This window comes from Agelaius tricolor, unplaced genomic scaffold, assembly GCF_023055355.1.
Source record: "Agelaius tricolor isolate 1412-34295 unplaced genomic scaffold, bAgeTri1.0.p SCAF_3, whole genome shotgun sequence".
Classification (NCBI taxonomy): domain Eukaryota; kingdom Metazoa; phylum Chordata; class Aves; order Passeriformes; family Icteridae; genus Agelaius; species Agelaius tricolor.
Genome location: NW_027269263.1, coordinates 53,009,601 through 53,025,860, shown reverse-complemented (window position 1 = coordinate 53,025,860; position 16,260 = coordinate 53,009,601). Strand labels below are relative to the sequence as shown.

At 36.7% G+C, this 16,260-nt stretch overlaps 1 protein-coding gene across 16 annotated transcripts in view; it reads left to right on the top strand.

The window, feature by feature from the left end:
* The window catches only part of TAFA5 (TAFA chemokine like family member 5), a 502,678-nt gene that overhangs the window by 219,101 nt on the left and 267,317 nt on the right, over positions 1–16,260 (top strand). For all 16 annotated transcript variants that reach the window (XR_011678679.1, XR_011678683.1, XR_011678682.1 and 13 more), the window contains one exon: positions 4,839–4,988. Coding sequence is in view for 9 of the 16 variants with exons in the window: in XM_071423849.1 (XP_071279950.1) it covers positions 4,839–4,988 (150 nt within the window). In the remaining 7 variants the exon portion in view is untranslated. The remainder of the gene's footprint in view (positions 1–4,838; positions 4,989–16,260) is intronic.

The following is a 16,260-nucleotide window of genomic DNA, read 5'->3' as shown; positions in this document are numbered from 1 at the left end:
TGGACTGTGTGGAATTGGATCATGTTCAGTGTAAGAGATCTTCTTTCAGGATATTTTCTTTGAGGAAGAATATATGACAAAAATTGAGTTCCACTTAAACATATGCTTTTTATATTTTAAATTGAATTATATTTAAATATTTTTTACTCAGGTTAATGTCAAACTGCAGATAATGAGTGACACTAAGTACTTCAGTTCCCCCTTATTTTAGTAGGAATTGTTGATCCTCAGCTCTGCTCAGGGTTTGGCATGGCTCTGTTGTCAGAAAGACTTCAATACTGTAATAGAAAATTACTGAATGTATTCCTATGATCTGATTTTGAAACAACTCCTGCATTGTGTTCACTGACAAAAGCATATCTGAATCCAGCCAAGAATTTTAATACCATCTAACTTAATGCATTTTGAACTAAAAGAGCTTGTGTTGCTAGGCATCAAATTGGTGATGCATGGAAAAATTGTTCACTGAAACTATAATATAAGCCTGCATGTACAAATCACAAGTAGGTTTTCTGGATGAGCATGAAATCTAAACTCCTGGAAAAATCTGTATATATAGATCAAGACTTACTTTCACTGTACCTACAGATCCATTAATTCATAATTTGATTTTGTTTCTTTAAATGAATTAAAGGTAAAGCCTTCAGCTTTACAATAAGCATAAATTAAAAAAAAAATCTGTAACTTAATTTCTGTAGTTAATGTTGATAATTAGTTAAAGAAATAATTTTTAGCCACAGAAAATTAAAATATTATCCAAGTACCCTCCATGTAATGCAAATATATCTACTATTTAAGGCTTTTAACTATTGCAGAAAATACAGATCTTTCAAAATCTTTGTTCTTTCAACAATGACATTTAGTTTACAGAAGAGTCTTAGTGGTAAACATGAAAAATGCCCTCTGTTCTTAAGCTTTTCAATAACAAATTATTTTATTTCAAGAATGCAAATCCTATAAAAAGAGCAAAATATGCTCTTTTTACCTTGAGATATTTCCTGCACATTTGCTAAATACATATGGCTATACTCATGATTCCCACACTTCCATGAAAATCTCACAAAGAATAGTCTGAGGACTGATCACAAATGGATTTCATTTAGAAAAAAAAACTAAAAAAAGTGATGTATACAGCAGTTACTGTAAACAATTTCAAGATACAAGCCAAGAGCTCAGTCCTTTTTACTTAGAATTTTAGCAAGTTGTGAATTTTTTTAAATTTTTGTTTACTTTGACTGGCATTTTTAATTCAGAATCCTGTGTTTTTCCCTTTTTCTGAAATAATTCCGTATAGAAGCATTTGTGTTTGTGGTGGGACAGAGTGGGGAGAGACCTACTGGCATTTTAAGAATGCAGTGCTACACTATAAAGCAGCATTAAAGAACTGAAACTTTATTTAGTAATCAGATGGTGACAACACAAAATCAAATAAATTGCCAGTGAGGTCTTAATTCTTGGATTAAAATTATAAAAGATATATTTAACATATTTACATATGTATATTTAATAACAGTAGCAGTAACAAAGAAATATCTACTAATTAACTTGGAAAGCTCAAGTTTTATGGTACTTCTGAAATAATCTTCATATTTGGTTCATAAAACAGTAAACCCAAAATTTTCTTGGAAGAAAACTTTTGGACAAAGCTAGTATGACTCTATTCTTTAATGATGCTTGTATTTTTTTTCCACCGAGATTATTTTGTTTAGGTTGGAGGGCGGTGAGTTGCTTTGTGTGTTGCAAATACATAAAGAAAATATAATGGAAGTGTGGAGCCTTTATGACTGTTCATGGACTGTGGCTCTTAATCTCTCAACTGGAAAAGCTCCAGTGAAACTCCAGCCATTGCTGCCTTGAGATTTCTTCTCTGGCTTTAGGAGTGAAGTGGAGCATGTTCAGAGGCTCACCGATGAAGGGCCTTTTTTCATTAACATCTCTGAAAGAGGTCACTGTGTTAACTTCCCTGAAAATGAAAGGCATCCTAATTTTTGCAATTCAGTACTTGCAAGAAGCATATTCATTTAGTTCCATTACTTTGTACCTTATATTTCTAGATTAAATTGCTAAAAAGCCAATGTAGCACACATCATCTAAGTGTACTCCCGTAGACTTACCATTCTACCTAATGAAAGACAGAGAGGGCATGTTTTACACCAGGATGACTCTCTCTCTCTGGAGATGGCCTTCCATAACCTTAACTAATACATTTCATGCTTTACAGCCATCTAAAGCCAAGTGACACTGGATGTACTCTCTGCTGCAGTGCTTAATATGCTTGCAATCTTTGCAGCCTGTGACACAATCGGGAGGAAATATTTATGTCATGTATGTAAGAGCTCCTGTACCTCTACAACAGCTTACAATTTTCTTCTGCTCTAGAAAAAAGAAAAGCAACAGACAAAATTGTATAGCAATTACTCTTGTGTAGGTATCCTAGTTTTCAAAATTCATAAAGAAAATTAGGTTACTATGTCTGGAAGAAATTATCATTTCTGAAAACCAAAGCAAAACTAAAATTCTACAGGTCCAAAAGCAGAAAATGCCATTAGCTGTTCTTATTGATACTCATAGCTTGCAGTCCCTGGAAAACTCATTGCCTTCACAAATTATCTTGACATAGAGCTTCATTGTTTTTATTCTCTGATTATAGTTGTTATTTGCCTTCACTGTGCTGTAAGTCTGGTTCCTTTCCTCTGAAATGAGATTTTATACAATTATTCATCTAGGTTGTATGATTTATCATAGCTTTTAATGAAAGAAATAGACTCATGGATAGTTGAGAATATGGAAAGCTGTACACTTACATGTCTTACTTATGCTTCCACTTTTTTGTGGCCTAAGGCATCAGGATCTAAATACAATTCTGATTATCTTTTTTTTTCACATGATCTACCAAGACAGCTATATTCCTTAGGAGCAATACATCTCCTACAACCCAGAATGAAATATGTTAGCACCAAGGCAAATGATTTGTTGGGTTTTTTTTTTTTCCTTTTTTTCAGTTCAACATGTTTGAGTGTAGCAGGATCTCCCTTGTCTTTTACTAGAAAATTTTGTGCCACTATCTTTCTTGCTAAACCTTTGCATCTAATCCAATATTTTTGAATGAATAAAGAAAAAAGCAGCATATAACAGAGTGAAGTCCTCTAATTAATATGTTTCTCGTAAGATGTTTTTATTAACAGACTGAGTGGAAAAGGGTAGAAACACAGGACTGACCATAGCTCATGAGTCTAGTTGCCAGCAGCCCTTAAACACTGGGGTGATAATGTTCACTATTGTGAATATAATATACGTGTTTATAAATGCCTAATGTATATTACTTACATAAGTCATATATTTGCAAGAATTTGTAGTACCTTGTTTCATACCCATCTTTGAGATCTTATGTTTTGTCATTTTGTAATTCACTGCACTGTAAGAGTCACAGAAACATAAAATTTAGGTGCCTTAGCAGTGAATGAGACACAATGCTGGTGACAGTCTGCGATATTTTGCTGTTCCACACAACAAGCATTTTAACTGCTTCTGAGAAGAATAGACTGGATAAACTTGTATTCTGAATGAAAAAAAAAAAAGGAGTATAGAAAAATATCATTGCACCTTTTGACTTAAAGGCCATTCATATATATTTCAGGTTGATTTGGTTTTATTCTTTTAGTTTTGATGTTATTATAGAATTTTTGGTTTTTTCTCTTTTTATTTCTACAGCACAAAATGATTTACTGTGACTATTATTTAAACTGCATTTTTTTCTAAAAACAATATGAAATTTTTCTTTTTTTTAATAAAAACTAAAACATGGAAAGCTCGTGATTTGCAGATGGTGTTGCACATGTTTACTACTGCACTATAAAGCCCAGAAGTTGTATGTAATGCAAAGTAGTAGTCGGGAATTTTTTTTTTTTTTGGTCTTTCTACACATTGACATTCAAGAATGTATCTTTCCTGCCTGTAAAAGGTAATATTTTGGTATTCTACTAGCCTAATATTGGTTGTAACAGAGGAAGTGCATTGCTTTAAAAGTATAACATTAACTTCAAACTAATGTTATTCATAAAATAATTCTTTGGAATTTTTTTTTGTTTCTCATAGAATAGTCCACCTATTCAGAATTAGGTGGTGTGAATTTCTGTAGTACTTAGGAAAAGCTACCTATATTGGTCAAGTCAATTAAAAGGACAAATTTGGACAAGTCAATTAAAAGGAAGTAATTACTGAGCTAAGGGTGTGGTGTCATTTAAGACTTTTGACAGTTACATAGTAAATTTAGTAAAAGAAAAAAAAGAAAATAACAGCTACATCAAATATGAGTAAATAAGAGAATTAATTACCTTTCAGTTCTGATGAAGCAAGAGCCAGAGGACTGACAGTTTGTCAAATGTGGGCATGCTTTGAAAGGCTTTTTCCTTCTAAAAGCAAAACACAAAGCAGTTAGGACTTGATTGTATTCATGGAAATTTGGGGAAGTTTTTTTTTTCCTATATGCTTTATAATTTCTTTTCTGAAAGTATGGAAAGAGCATACCATTTAAATTCCTTTGCCGTGAAAGTTTCTTCCTTTACTTAGCCAACATAAGTAAAAGTAACCTGTGTAACCTCAACTCTCTGGCTTTTGTGGAACAATAATTATTTTCTGACAGAACCAGTGTGCAGAGTTTTCATATGTCCACCACAAAGAAAAATTGTATGTCATCTCAGTTTTATTATATCCATTGGCTGGCTGCCCATTTGTTGTGGAGTGTCTGCTGTGACTTAGGGCCGTGGCTCTATTTGGCTGTAATAATTTCCTGTAGTGCATTCAGTGACTCTGGTACCTGTTGCTGGTTTTTTTTCCAGGTCAACTGGCTGCAGGTACATGTGAGATTGTTACTTTGGACAGAGACAGCAGTCAGCCCCGAAGGACTATAGCCCGACAAACAGCTCGCTGTGCATGTAAAAAAGGACAGATTGCCGGTACAACAAGAGCAAGGCCAGCATGTGTTGATGGTAAGAAGTAAAAATCTATTCAATCAGTGTCTGCCAATATAAGAATTGTGTCTCACAAAAAAACCCCAAGAAACCATAAAAACTCTATAGAGAAAATTTTCATGTTGTCCCAACTAACAATGGCAATAGCATTGAAATTCAGCCAAAGGAAAATACCTGACTACTAGTAGAGATATTACAATTTCATTTTTTTCATTGGAAATTTCACTTTTTCTTTTAACTTGATAGTCAGTTGAATGTTAAGGGCATGGTGCTGTTATATTCTGCATGTGATTACAGAATCAGCAGTGAAATGGCATTCTTTTTTCCTCTACTTTTTTTCTTTAAGACATTAAAAAAATGCAGCAAGCAAGCCTCAAAGGTCTTATGCCACTGGGAGGCTAATGTGACTGCTCCTGTGTGATATTTAATGCTGTTGAAGAAAGCACTGATGCTATAATTGGAATACAGTATCTGAATGTACATCACATGTCCAGTATTTCTTCTCTCTTTAAAATGATATTCTGTATGATTCACTGCAGATGCACTGATAGCATGTAGCTGGAAAACTGCTCACATACAGGGAGGTATGAAAATGTTTCACTTTGAAATAATATTTTGAGACAAATGCAATTCTCTGGTATGTTAACAGTGGGAGAGTCAAGAGAGGTCTGCCTTGCAGGGCTTTTAGCAAGCATTAATATTAAAAATGAAATTGGAGACATGTTGAAAATAATGATGTAGAATTATATGTTTTGATCTACTCTCCATTAAAAGAAGTAAAAAAAAAGTATGCTTATGTATAGAACTATAATAAATATGGATTAGCTTTGAATACTGGCTGGTTTAAGTCCTCAGATAAAAATATTATGGAGAACACCCTACTGTTGCCTCAGAATTTGGTCTTACCAGTGATTATCAAAGACAGCTCAAAAGGAGATTTCAGAGGCAACCCACAAAGCTAAATATAGAACATCATGCACATTCTATTTTTGCATTTTTCTTTCACTGTTTTTCTTATTCTGTAAGATAGTTTCTTAGCTGTCTCTTTCATAATATAATACTATATCCAGTAGTTCTCCTTTCATGTTTTGTTGTTAGATCATAAGATATAATTGCTTAAGAAAGGAATGATTTTATTATGTCATTTATAGTTGCAACTTTAGGAAAAATGCTTACTAACTAGCAATTAAAATATTCAACACATGTTTCCTATTTTAAAACAGCAAAGTTCTAAGCAAGAAAAAAAAAGAATTCTGCACCAGCTGGGAACAAAATATAATTTTTCATCAGGCAGTTTTGGCCTATGGTTAGATTGATTTGCTGTAACTTGGGTATCCAAAGGTAGCTGCTAGCAACTCCAGTTTTTCTTTATGCCCAATAAAGAGCAAAATGGACGTTCTCAGAGTAATTTATCTCATCTTAACTCCCTAGGATAAGTTAGATGCATCACTCTCTTTTACACACTGTTTTTCTGCCTTGCCTTGATACACCTGTGAGTGTCTTAAGATGAAACTTAGCTGGAATGTAAATGTCACTAAGACATGACTGCACTTCATCCTTTGATTATTACATTAGATTGTTTTCAAAATATGGAAGCTTTGAGTTAATTTGATATTTGAAAATATTTTTTCTTTCTTTACTTAGTTTTTGGGGGAAACTCATGAAGAAAGTCTCTTTCAAATTCTGATTGTGCTTTCAATGTGCTTGATCATCATTTTATGAAAACAGAGAACTGAATGACAGGATCCATGGCTTGAGATCATGTAGTCAGAGAAGGTTCTTAATGTAATACTTCACATTTGAAAAATAGGTGGGAAATTCATCAGTTGAAAAATAAAGCTTCCCTCGAACATTTGTGTCTAAATACCATAATTATTTTTTTTTAAAGCTGGCAAGGAGTCACATGGAAAACATGAGGGATAATGGGTACAAATTTCTTCTGTGGGTATCCAATTAGACAGAAAATGGTAATTTTTCAAAATGAGAAAAAACATCATTTGAAACACCTCAGGAAACTGGTGGATTCCCCAGTATTGTACACTTAAGATTCAGTTGGACAGGGTGCTGGGCCATTTTGTCTAGACTGGCATTTTTGCCTAAAAAGGTTGGACCAGATGATCCTTGAGGTTCCCTTCCTACCTGGTATTCTTTGATTCTGTGACATAATAAGATATAATAACATGGTTTTTTCATTATTTTCTGAAATGTTTATAATTAGGATGTTGAGCCCTTTGCTAAGAATAACTACAAGATATGTAGGGCATGCTACTTTATTTTCCTCAGCACTGTTGGGGATGTTTTGTAATCAGAGCTCAAAAAGGTCAGTAGTACCTAGAACTGTATATCAAGTTTCCAGACTAAAATGAAGGCAAAAATCAAACCTTTGATCAGTAGGTTTTTGTCATGAATGGAGTTAAAAAATTAGTTTTACATAACTTCAACACAATTACATAGGAAAGAATAAACAAGCATTTTATCTTGTCTCTAACCTTCTTGCAAGTAAAGCTGGCAGATAAATTGGCCACTGACTGACAAGTATCCATCTGTGAATTTACCAGGTTCATAGTTTAAAGAATTAACACTGAATTCTTCCATATTTTTATACACATTTCTGGAGTAAATTTTTTCAAAGCTTTATTCTGAACATGACATGAATGCTACATAAAATTATGTAGCAGAAAGCTGGTTTTCTCTCCAATATTAAGTCAAACACTTGTAGTTTAGGAATGTAACAACCAAACATAATTGCTGGGTTGTTTTTTTGTTTTTGTTTTTTTTTTTTACGGTAAAGAATCCCATTTTTTGAAACAAATAAATCCTTCCCTGAGCTTTCTTAAATAGGATGAAGAATGTACTTTTGCAAATTTGTCATCGTCTATATTATGGTTGATGTTAAGTACATAATTGCTATTTGACATTTCATTTTTGCTGTCAAAAAACCCTCAAAAATTTGGTCCATTTCATTCTTTACATAGTCTTGATTTTGAAGAAATTATTTCTAAAGTGAAGGTGGACCTTAGACCTTTAATGCAAAGTTATATGTGAAGGAAGCAGGCGTAGTAAGTGTGACCTGCTAACCCAATACTGAGAAAATATTAGCTAACAATTTCGTTGCATCTTCTAACAAGAGAGTGGTTTAAGAATTCAGCGTCAAAGCTAGTAATTTTTACAACCTTAAAATGGATTGTGTTGTACCTTGCTACCATTTTTACAATGTTCAGTGGAGAGAAGCACCTTAGAATATATTCAGTTGTGTAGTATATTTCCTGGAGCTTTGAAATGCAAGTGTCAATTCTTGCAGCAAAAGGAGTAGGTAATTTAAGGGCTCTTAAACTTTACAAACATTGGGTGAGATTGCACTTGTCAACATCACTCTTAGAGTAAGTCCTGAGTTGATTATCCAAATCCACTCTGCTTTCAACTGAAGGTTTTTCCTAAGAAAGGAAACACAGTGAATGTCAGATAGATAAAAATGAAATTCTTAGAAATGGAAATAGTGTTTAGAACTTGGTCTGAGCAGTACACGAAGAACAGAGATTTTCTTATATTTCCATATGATGGAGAAGGTTGATTTGATTTGTATTTTTTTTCTAGCAGTCTTTAACTATGGCAGATTGCTAATGTATTCTGAAAAAAGGGCATCGATATTCACCCTGATTTAAAGCTTGATTTAGTGTTGATTGTTTCATTTCTACACCCACAGAGTCATAATGTATATTTGGCATGTTTTGTTATGATGTAATTTTTATTCATGAATGTAGGATTTGTGATATTATGACAGTGGTTTGCCTGCATTTTTCATTATATTATTTTATTTGCAACTGGTGTTCCCTAGTCCCATTTTTGAGATCAAATTCCATAGCAATGACCTCAGTTGCATTAGTTTGATAAGATATTTTATTTCAACATAACATGTGGTTTATGACCAGTGTAATTTCCCTGTGTGTCAGTTAAGCTTCATCAGTTTTTTAAGCTTGAACCAGTGAGAGATTGGAAGATAGCAATTATTCTTTAGTTTTGTTCAGTACCTTTGCTAATTTAAATTTGTTTTAAAGCAAGTGATGAAAAGTCTTTGATAAAAATTTGTGGACAGATGCACTCATGATTTGGGTCTTTCGCAAGAGTTGTATAAATATGAAAAGATTTGTTATGCCAAAGCATTTCTTTGAATACAAGGATAGTATCCTGAGAAGTGTGTAAAGAGCTTTTAAATGTTTAATAATTCCAGTACTTATGTAGAATATATAGTTATTGGTAAATGAAATAAATTGTAATTTTGTTCAGAAAATAGAAATCATTGATGAGAAGAAAAATGGTATTTGTTTATTTACCTGAGAAAATAAGGATGGCAATTATTAATTTGCTTAGCTGAATTCTGTGATTAGAAGACTCTTATGCTCTGAATTTGGGTACCAGTAACTTTTTTGTCCACTAAGTGCTATGAAAAATTCCGGGAGATCAATCCCAATATCCAAAAAATCTTAAATTTGGACAGTTGTAGGTCAGGTAAGTGAATTCAGAGTGTTCAGACACCTTTTGTTACAAATCAAAGTACAATTTGATTGTTTTTTTGTGTGTTTGTTTTTTACTTTTTAGAGTTTTAGTAATATTTAATTGCTTTTGCAAGCATTGTAGCAATATTGTTTTTTATAGGATGTTAGCATATATAAGTTGTTCATACATTATGATTAACATGCTTTTCGGTTGGCATTGATTGATTTTGTTTAACACAGACACTCAGGATCTACAAGGAAGCCACATTAGTTTCAATCAATAATTCCCTGTTCTTCTTATTATCTCTGGGACTCTATAGGGAGGCGTAGGGGTCAGAACTGATCATTAATAGAATCCTAGGTCATGCACTTCAAACAAAACTGCTTAATAACTGGAAAGCTTCATCATTCTAAAGAATCTTAGACATGTTGCAGGGAGCAAAGAGAAAAAAAGGAAACAGAACTATAATTCCTAAAAGAAATGATAATTTTTGCTTTCACATTTAGAGTATTTAATATGCTTGTTATTGCAATATTTGTTATGTTATACTTATTTTATTGTAGATTCATATTTCAAATCTTCCTTCACTGTAGTTATACTTAATTGTATTTAAGAAATGTCTCTTTAAAACAAATAAAAACCAAAAGGAAAACTAGTATGCATATCAAACATATTTTTCAACATGGCTTGAAGAAATAATTTTTTTTTTTTCCTTTCCTCATCACAACTCCCACAAATGCAATCACAAATGCATCTGTATGTATAGATGCACCAGAGCATGTACAAGGCTTTATTTTCTTTCAACTACCTCTAGAAAATTCCATCAGAACTACAGATTTTCCTAGTTACTTATATGGAAGTAAAATTTTTTCTATTACTCATCAGCTTCTCTTTCCTATGCATGCAGTCTGACAATTTCCACCTTGCAGGTCACATTTCATTTGGAAACACACAGGAAGTTTCATTTCAGTTACTTTGCTTTCAGCTCCAAACTGAGGACAATATGTGACATTCCAAAAGAAGTTGAGTGAAATTTCTTGTCTCAATAATATCACAAACTTAGTAAAATCATGTAAGCATGTTCACATTGAATACCTTTGTTCTCTGATAATGAATGTCAAGTGTCAGTTAGCGACTGAAGTGTTCCTGGGGAAGAAATGCCGCTGTTCAACCTTAAGACAGAAATTGAGTAGTGTTAAATGGAACATATCAATAGCTGCACCATCAATGGCAACAAAGATGTGTCTATAAGAAATACAGGGAAGAAAGTTAGCTTTCCTCTCTTGACTGAGAATGCATAAAAGGAGTAATCAAACACATGACATAAAAAGCAAGCAACCAATGAAAAATAAACCCAAAGCCCTGCCAAGGAAGGTGGCACACAGATTGATAACTACCCTAAAGGAATGCTTTAACGAAGAAGGGTAGGTAAGGGTTTCATTATGTTCTGAAATATTTGGTACCTAAACTCAAACAGCAGAGGACCCATCTTGAATACTGTGGCAGTTTTGGGTGCCTCAATATGAGATGGACATCAGGCTGTTGCAGTGAGTCTTGGAACCAAAATATTGGGGTTAAGATCCCAATATTACCGGGTGGAACATGCCCGGGCTCGTTGGCCTTGCTGCTGGACCAAAGGCGGCAGCTGTGGTGGTCTCACCTCAGAAACACCTTTGGCTGGCTGGGTATTGCAGCTGGCACTTGGGACAAGTCCAGGCAAGCAGGAACTCAGGTTTACCTCTGGTGGAAAGGCTTTAGGCGATGGTGAAGGAAAAAGGAGATGGGTCCTGCTGGAGGGTTTGATCCAGAGCTTTATTCCTGGCACACAGACCTCTGAATGCTGCAACAGCTCCAACAGAACCAAGAACCGCGTGGTCCCCGTGTCTTTTAATCCCGGGGAGAGGGGGAGGGAAGGGGTGGGAGGGGGGAAGTCTCAGGGGACAAGTGCCACCTGGATGGCCCAATGTTGCCAGGGCTGAGAGGCATCTTTTGGACTTCGCCAATCACACGACGCCCTTGCTGGAATGTTAAGATTGACGGACAGCACTTAGCAAGGGGGCAAGGGGGAGGGGAAGGGGGAGGTTGTTGGCACACCTGAGGGAGGAACTGGGATAGCTGAAACAGGCTATTACATCACACTGCAACAGGAGAGTGACCAAGATAATGAAATGTCTTGAGGGCAAGACTTAACGAGAGGCAACTGAGGTCACTTGGTTTGTTCAGCTTGGAGAAGTCTAAGGGGTGACCTCATCTTAGTCTACAGCTTCATCAAGATGGGCAGCAGAGGGTAAGATCCCTTCTCTTTGGTGACTAGTGTTAGGACCCAAGGAAACTGAGTGAAACAGCATCAAAGGAAAGTCAGATTGGACATTTGGAAAAGGTTCTTCACTGAGAGCAAGGTCAGGCAATGAAACAGGTTTCTTTGGGAAATGGTCTCAGCACCAAACTGGTGCCTCACCAGTGAGCCAGGACTGTTGGTAAATAATAGGGAGTGTCTTCACAAGCTCATCTGCCAACTCCCTCATCACCGTGGGATGGATCCCATCTGGTCCCATAGATTTATGAACATCCAAGTGGCTCAGCAGTTCTTTGCATGCCTGCTCTTGGATAGCAGGGGGACCATTCTGCTGCCTGACACCATCTACCAACCCAGGAGCACAGCTGACCTGAGGACAAGCCATCTTCCCGCTAAAGACTGAGGCAAAGAAGGTATTAAGCACTTCCACCTTCTTCACATCTGCAGTTACCAAGTCCCCTTCCACATCCAGGAGAGAAAAAAGGTTGGTCTTACCCTTCCTTTTGCCATTTAATTTATTTGTAAAAACGTTTTTTATTATCCTATAGAAAAGTTGACAAATTAACTTTGCGCTGAGCTTTGGCCTCTCTAATTTTTTTTTCCTACATGCCCTAGCAACCTTCTTCCTGAGACCTGACCCTCCTTCCAAAGATGATACATCCTATTTTTATTCCTAAGTTCCTCTGAAACCTCATTGCCCATCCAGGCTGGGGTTTGCCTCATCAACTTATATTTTGGCACACAGGGACAGTCTGTTCCTGTGCCCTCAAAGTCTCTGTTTTGAAGCACACCTACCTTTCCTGGACTCCTTTGTTTCTAAGGCCTGCTTCCCAAGGAACTCACCGAATAAGTCTCCTAAACAGGCCAAAGTCTGCCCTCCAGAAGTCCAATGTAAAAGTCTTGTTGATGTCCCCCCTGATTTCACCAAATATCAAGAACTCTATACTTTCATGATCACTCTGCCCCTAGTGGCACCCCACCACCACATCTCCCACAAGCCCATCTCTATTTGCAAACAACAGATCTAACATAGCCCCTCCTCTAGTGGACTCACTCACCAGCTGCAACAAAAAGCTGTCCTCCACACACTCTAAGAACTTCTTGGACTGCCTCTTTTCTGCTGTATTAAGTTCCCTGAAGATGTTCTTGTAGGTTAAAGTCACCTACAAGAACAAGGGCTGGTGATCCTGAAACATTCTCCAGCTGCTTATGGAATAAGTTGTTCATCTCTTCTTCCTGACTGGGTGGACAATAACAGACTCCCAGTTGGATGTCAGCTTTATTGGCCTTCCCCTTAATTCTTACCTACAGACATTCAACTTCATCGTCATTAGTTTTAATACCCATGGCATCAAAAGCATCCGTATTATAAAGGGCCATGACTTCACCTCTTTCACCTTTCCTGTCTCTTCTGAAAAACTTGTAGCCATCCAGTGCAGTGCTCCAGCCATGTGAGTCATCCCACCATGTTTCCATGATGGCATTTACATCATAGCTCTGCTGTTGCTCCATTGCCTCCAGCTCTTGTTTGTCACCCATGCTGTGCACATTAGTGTGCATGCACTTCAGCTGGGCTACTGATTTCACCCCTAACTCAGGCTCACCACCCTTAGGCCTGCTTCCAGACAGCCCAGCTGCATCCCCTTCCCCCTTCAAACCTAGTTTAAAGCCTTCTCAATGAGTTCTGCTAGTTCATGAACTAACTTTAGTTCATGAACTGGACTAAAATCCTTATGCCTTTAACAGAGAAATGGAGCCCATCCTGTTCCAGCAGGCCAGGTGCTGTAAAAGTTGCCCCATGATCAAAGAACCCAAAATTCTGCTGATGAGACCAACCCTTGAGGCACTCATTGATCATGTGGGCTCTCCTATTCCTTTCATAATTTTCCTCTGCCACCAAAGGGACTGAGCAAAACACTACCTGTGCTCCTGCCCTATCAACCACTTGACCCAGTGCCCTAAAGTCCCTTTCAATTGCCCTGATGCTCCTCTTTTCAATCTCATCACTGCCAGCCTGGAGTATCAGCAGTGGGTCAGGTCAACCCTTCAATGAGAGGCTTGAATGAGCCCAGGAGCCTCTCAGTAACATCCTGTACTCGGGGCCCAGGGAGGCAGCAGACATCCCTGTGGGTTGGGTCCGGTCGACATATGGGGCCCTCTGTTCTCTTCAGAAGGGAATCACCTGCCACAATTACCATTCTTTCCTTTTTGTTGTTAGAGGTGGTGATCTGTCTGACAGATGAAGCAAAGTTTATCATCTGGTTTAGTCTAGCTCTGAGAGGAGCAGGGATTGGACTTGATGATCCTTACAGGTCCCTTCCAGCTTGAGATATTCAATCGTTCTGTGATTCAGTGACTGGACCTGGCATAAAGCTGCAGACCAACATTTTGCATAATGTTAGTCTTTTCCACAGAACAGTTCATTCATAGCAGTCAAGTAGCAGGGAGTGAGTACTGATCACAGCTTACAAGTTGGGCACAGTATAGATTTATGGTAAGGGAAATAATGCCAGGATAAGAGTGGATAAAATGTCGTTGAAAATAAAATACTTTTTGTACTTATAACAAAGACCTGGAAACACTTTTCACTTATAAGCATCCTACTTTGAGGCTAAACCTGGCATCAATATACTATTTCAAGTGAAGAGATGGCTGCCTTTTTAAATTATAGGGCAGGGAAATATTTAGGAAAGCAGAATTATTTATGTGATTTGGAAGGTGGCCAGGAACCAGGGGTTAGCACTGATACTGTGCAAAGAGTGCTGAGAGAACTTTAATTGCCTCTAATGCTTAGTGCCTTGCTTTCACATTTCATCTGAAAGACAACACCTTCAGCCTCCTGGTGTTTGATTGGATGCATTAGTTCATCAATGCTAACAGCTTTGTTTCCTTTGCTTCCTTGACATTCCTATGCAGCCACCCATGTAGTCTAATCCTCTCTCATCTATGTGCTCTGATGGCAGTTCCAGCACAGAAAAATGGTTAGAGGTTATGTGACATTAGATTGTGAAACCATTTCCTGAGGAAGTGACTAGAAGCCTAATTACTACAGACATTTTAAATTGAAGTGGACAAAATAACTAGAGAACATATTATGCATTAGCATAAGCATGCACTGAATCACTGGGTAGAGTTTTCTGTGCTTGATATCTTGCGGCAGGGCGCTATCAACAACCACAGCAGTCTGATTGCAGTCTGATTCATTACCCAACTTCAGGCAGTAGGTCAACATGACATTCCTAAATTCAGGAGTTTGGTCACTGTAAGCTCCCTCTGCACCTCCCTCTGCAGACAGGGGGCTGTGATGGGCATTTCAGAGATCACACAGTGTGAATATTAGAATCACTTCTGAAAACTTGTCTCTTTTTCTTTTATGGCAGTAAAGAGAACATGGGATGACTAGCAGATAGGTTTTCTGCTTGAATGTAATGTGTGTAAATATTTGAGGCCATCAACTGCTCAGATTGCCTTCTGGAAAAGCCACTGTCTTCACTGATTAGAGACAGTTTATAAAAAAATGTAACATGTTTATATTACCCCCTCTGGTTGTTAGCCTACCTTCCAGTTATCCCCAGAAGAGTGGGAAAAGAGAAACTTCCAAAATTATTCATGTGTGAAGGTGGGCTTCTGCCAGGGCAACATGTTAGTCTCCAGTGAGGGTAAGAGAATATAGAGAGATGAACCTTTGTAAATACCCCTGCCATTCATGGGTGAGGTATAACTATAGCTAAATGACATTTCAGACACTATGTGAAAGTAGCATGGTCAAGGAATATTCCCCCCCTGCCAGTACTCCCATTAAGCACAAAGAACTATAAACAACAACATCAACAAAAAGTTTAATAAAAGTGAGGCTCAGGAAAGGCTATAACATGGTTAGAAATGGCATTTTAAAACTATGTACCACTTTTTTTTTAACTTACTTTTAAAACTTAGGTTTAATATCTGTGGTGATAGATGATGTGTCAGAAGAGTCCTAGAAAATGTTAATATTGATTTCTAAATTAATGACAGCATTAATAGCACTACTATGCCCAACATATGAGACAGTGTAGTTAATGCTACATTTTTGTATATCTCTTTCAAAATAGTCTGCACAGTGCTGATTCAGGGAAAATATTTTTTCTGAAGACAGAGCCTTAGAAAGCCACATATTTATGGTGATATGAGGGAGTTGTGCTTCCCCTGCAGGATGAGGTCATATTGGAGGAAAAAAATATATTTGTATCATAAAAACTGGCACTTTCATATGAGAAATAAACTTTATTATGTCTTTATTTTTTATTTCTCTAACTTGTTTTGCTTATGTTTTGCTGCTGTGTTATTTTACATTATCACAGACTTGTACTTCATAAGCCAGTCCCACACAGTCCTAGACTAAAAGCTCTTGCAGTCTAAGGATAGACCTCATTGGTGATACAAGGCAATAAGGATGTGTAGCTGCTTCTTCTCGTTAATTAGGGAGCAGGATAAGGAGGAAAGCCCTCACAGCTTCTTTGT